Source organism: Perca fluviatilis, chromosome 2 (genome assembly GCF_010015445.1).
Source record: "Perca fluviatilis chromosome 2, GENO_Pfluv_1.0, whole genome shotgun sequence".
Lineage (NCBI taxonomy): Eukaryota > Metazoa > Chordata > Actinopteri > Perciformes > Percidae > Perca > Perca fluviatilis.
Genome location: NC_053113.1, coordinates 4,042,771 through 4,047,789, shown reverse-complemented (window position 1 = coordinate 4,047,789; position 5,019 = coordinate 4,042,771). Strand labels below are relative to the sequence as shown.

The window sequence follows — 5,019 nt, the reverse complement described above, 5'->3', positions numbered from 1 at the left end:
TAACAGTGACATAACCTTTATTTTGAAGGCGGTTGACCAGCGGATGTGCGGGTTGCTGATTTTCCGGTGGTTGTGTTCGGTGGTGTGTAGCCTATGTGTGGCTCGGTTCGGCTCGGCTCGTCTCAGAGGAACAGACCGGCAGCGGGTACAGTAGTATCAGCTGTTGTAGTAGACCTGTGACCGCGGAGGAAAGATGGCGGCCCCTGCTCTCTCTAGTCGGGCTGGCTCGGCGGGCAGCCTCGGGAACAGCCCCACCATGGCCGCCGGCAGGCTGCCTCACAGCGGCGGCGGTGCCGGGCCCGAACTGGACTTCAGGTCGGCGGCCCGCATGGAGGACCTGAACCGGCTCATCCAGGAGTTCAGCAAGCACGACCAGCGGGAGTACGACGACCAGCGGGCTCTGGAGATCCACACGGCCAAGGACTTCATCTTCTCCATGCTGGGTGAGGCACAATAACACCCTTTATTTAAAGGGCAACTTCGTTTTTATAACCAACCTGGACCCTGTTTCCCCATCGCTAAAACCCACCAGACTCCATGCAAAAAAAACACACTTTAAGCGTGTATAGAGCCAGCATGTTTTCACATGTAAATGGGTACATTATGTGTTTTTTATCACCAAAACTAGAGTTGTGATTGTTGTAAAATTGGAAAGACAACCCAAAACGGCTTTTTGTAGATTTATTTTGTGTCTGTTGAGTTTGAATTAAGTGTGTTTTACGATGATAAAATTACTGATTATTTACATGGAGTCTGGTGGGTGTAGCGAACGCAATTTCGCGGATGTTTTTCTTTTTTCTGTTTAAAAAAAAAAGGATCTTACTCTTTAACAATAAGGTCGACATCCCTAGAAACCATGCCGATAATGTTGTTAAGTTAGCCTTTAACGCTGAAACACACCTTGCATGCGGATGCTCGACCAGAACCCACAGCTGCTCTCATACACAGACTGCGATTTATTTAAATCTCTAAAGGAAGATTTCATTCAGTTTCTGGGTAGTTTCAGGCGTGGAGGCAGATTAGCGGCGCGTGACTTTAAATATTACAGAGCAGCAATGATGCATATTTAATCCCCTCAGGGTGTGTTTGTTCCACCTGCAGAGCGATGCCAACGCTCAGCTTCACATCACAACAAGTGCATCTACTCGACGTCTGTTCTTAAAGGGACCCTATTTTTCTATGTTTAAGTGCAAAGTGTCTGACAACATTTATGAAAGGATCCCTACAGAGATAGACCTTTTTAGTTAAAGAGTAAGATCCTTTTAGTTTAACATGAAACAGCCCCGACATCACCATCACCAAACTCCACCAGACTCCATGTAAATAATCAGGACTTTTAGTGTGTATAGAGCCAGCATATCTCCACCAGACTCCATGTAAATAATCAGGACTTTTAGCGTGTATAGAGCCAGCATATCTCCACCAGACTCCATGTAAATAATCAGGACTTTTAGCGTGTATAGAGCCAGCATATCTCCACCAGACTCCATGTAAATAATCAGGACTTTTAGCGTGTATAGAGCCAGCATATCTCCACCAGACTCCATGTAAATAATCAGGACTTTTAGCGTGTATAGAGCAGCATATCTCCACCAGACTCCATGTAAATAATCAGGATTTTTAGTGTGTATAGAGCCAGACATATCCACCAGACTCCATGTAAATAATCAGGATTTTTAGCATATATAGAGTAGGGTGGGCGATATGGACAAAAAATAATATCTAGATATTTTGCCAATTTTGACGATAACGAATAATTAATGAGATATATCCTTTAAAAATGTGTTTTTAAAAGTCTGGGTTACTTAATCACTGATGATAATAATGGACACAATATTGAATGAAAACAATTATTTATTTTCTTAAAATGTAAGTATTAAAGTAAAAACAATTCAAAGACATAAAATACTAATACTTTACTAAAATTGAACTTGTGTAGGAACATTGAACTCTGAGGACACATTCAGTTGTTCACCTCTGCTCTAATGTAAATTGTGCAGCATATAAGCAAGATGAAATCATAACAATAAACAAAGGGCTCTGTTCTGTAACATATTGCACACAACCATGTCCTTATTGGAAGCAGTGCTGGAGAGGAGATACTAGGGGTGGGGGAAAAAATCGATACAGCATAGTATTGCGATATTTTTCGTGGCAATACTGTATCGATCCAAGTATCGATCTTTTATGATATATGTGTTGCTTGACAATCCCATTTTGCAGCAATACAATTGAAGTGAGATGAACAAACAGAGAAATGTATCTTTTAAGATAAAACAGATGTTGACAGAATTTTCCTTTGGGGACATAATTTGAAATTGGGAAAAATTTGAAGTTGGGAAAAAAAGGTAATACATTGCAATATATCGCAGAATATTGCAATATGTTTAAAATCACAATAATATCGTATCGTGAGGCCTCTGGTGATTCCCACACCTAGGAGATAGGGCAGTGTCAGGCCAGGCTTTGGATAGTCCTTCTACTTGGATGTATAGTCCTTCTGACCGGGATGCATGCTGGGACCAGGAGTAGTTGGATTTCTGACATGCATGCTGGGACCAGAGTTAATAGATGCATGCGGGACAGGGTATTGGATGTGATCGTGGATGCTGGGACCAGGAGTAGTTGGATGTGATCTGCTGATGCATGCTGGGACCAGGAGTAGTTGGATGTGATCTGACTGATGCATGCTGGGACCAGGAGTAGTTGGATGTGATCTGACTGATGCATGCTGGGATCAGGAGTAGTTGGATGTGACCTGACTGATGCATGCTGGGACCAGGAGTAGTTGGATGTGATCTGACTGGCCCAGGTGAGGGAGAGGAGCAGTTCTATGTGCTTTCTTGATGTTAGAGTATACATGGTCTAGTGTGTTCTTCCCTCTAGTAGCACAATCTACATGCTGGAAAAAGCTGGGGAGTACAGACTTTAAGGACGCCTTGTTAAAGTCCCCTGCTACAATATGTATCCCCTCCAGGTGATCGCGCTGCAGTTTGTTCACTATGGTTAGCAGTGAGCCAAACTTGTGCTAACGTTAGCATCGGGGGCTGTGTAGACGGCAGTGTGCTGTTTTCGTGGTAAATAAAATGACTTGTATATTACCAACAGGGCTCCAGGTCAGGTGAGCCGTGCTGGGCAACGATCCTGCGGTCGGTACTCCATTCATTATGCACAAAAAATGCACAGTCCTCCTCCTCTGTACTTCCCGGAGTTCTTGTGTCGATCCTGTCGGTAGCTAGCTCGGCGTGCTACAACAATCCACGGGGCGCCCGGTCTGGCTATGTCCTCCGGGATGTTATGAGCCGCCTGGAAGGCTCTTGTAACAGCTGTGTTGTAACGTAGTCCTATATTGATTAGTTCAGTGTGGCTGTACTTGTATAAATATACACCGACAGGAGAGCTAGTAGCCGCTGCACAATCGCGTGACGCCATCTTTGTTGACATGAGTGAATGTCTAGCGTTCCAATGCGTGTTTTTAAGTGTTTTTTTTCTAAGTAATTTAAATACTCGATAATGTCAATTTGCACATCGTTAACACAACAATGACGATATTATCGTAAATGATATATATCGCCCACCCCTAGTATAGAGCCAGCATATCTCCACCAGACTCCATGTAAATAATCAGAACTTTTAGCGTGTATAGAGCCAGCATATCTCCACCAGACTCCATGTAAATAATCAGGACTTTTAGCGTGTATAGAGCCAGCATATCTCCACCAGACTCCATGTAAATAATCAGGACTTTTAGCGTGTATAGAGCCAGCATATCTCCACCAGACTCCATGTAAATAATCAGGACTTTTAGCGGTATAGAGCCAGCATATTTCCACCAGACGCCATGTAAATAATCAGGACTTTTAGCGTGTATAGAGCCAGCATATCTCCACCAGAATCCATGTAAATAATCAGGACTTTTAGCGTGTATAGAGCCAGCATATCTCCACCAGACTCCATGTAAATAATCAGGACTTTTAGCGTGTATAGAGCCAGCATATCTCCACCAGACTCCATGTAAATAATCAGGACTTTTAGTGTGTATAGAGTAGGGGTGGGCGATATGGACAAAAAATAATATCTAGATATTTTTGACGATAACGAATAATTAGACGATATCCTTTAAAAATGTGTTTTTAAAAGTCTGGGTTACTTAATCACTGATGATAATAATGGGCACAATGTTGAATGAAAACAATTCTTATTTATTTTCTTTAAAATGTAAGTATTAAAGTAAAAACAATTCAAAGACATACAATACTATACTAATACTAATTGAATTAGTTTAGGAACATTGAACTCTGAGGACACATTCAGTTGTTCACCTCTGCTCTAATGTAAATTGTGCAGCATATAAGCAAGATGAAATCATAACAATAAACAAAGGGCTCTGTTCTGTAACATATTGCACACAACCATGTCCTTATTGGAAGCAGTGGGGAGAGGAGATACTAAGGGGGGGGGGAAAATATGATACAGCATAGTATCCGGTATTTTTCAAGTGGTAATACTTGTATACGATCCAAGTATCGATCTTTATGATATATGTGTTGCCTTGACAATCCCATTTTGCGAACAATACAATTGAAGTGAGATGAACAAACAGAGAAATGTATCTTTTAAGATAAAACAGATGTTGACAGAATTCTCTTTGGGGACATAATTTGAAATTGGGAAAAATGAAGGGAAAGAGGTAATAATACATTGCAATATATCGAGAATATTGCAATATTTTTAAAATCACAATAATATCGTAGATCGTTGAGGCCTTGGTGATTCCACACCTAGGAGATAGGGCAGTGTCAGGCCAGGCTTTGGATAGTCCTTCTACTTGGATGTATAGTCCTTCTGAGACGGGATGCTGAATCTGGGACAGGAGTAGTTGATGTGATCTGACTGATGCATGCTGGGACAGGGGTTGGGTGTGTCTGGCTGGTGCGTGCTGGGACCAGGAAGTGGTTGGGTGTGGTCTGGCTGGTGCGTGCTGGGACCAGGGGTGGTTGGGTCTGGCTGGTGCGTGCT

The 5,019-nt window shown here is 42.4% G+C and overlaps 1 protein-coding gene across 1 annotated transcript in view; it reads left to right on the top strand.

Annotated features, from left to right (window-relative positions):
- Positions 1-5,019, top strand: part of LOC120571085 (protein MB21D2) — a 14,390-nt gene continuing 9,371 nt past the window's right edge. Inside the window, exon 1 of the mRNA XM_039819781.1 lies at positions 1-443. Within this exon, the coding sequence (XP_039675715.1) occupies positions 194-443 (250 nt within the window). The 5' untranslated portion in view covers positions 1-193. The remainder of the gene's footprint in view (positions 444-5,019) is intronic.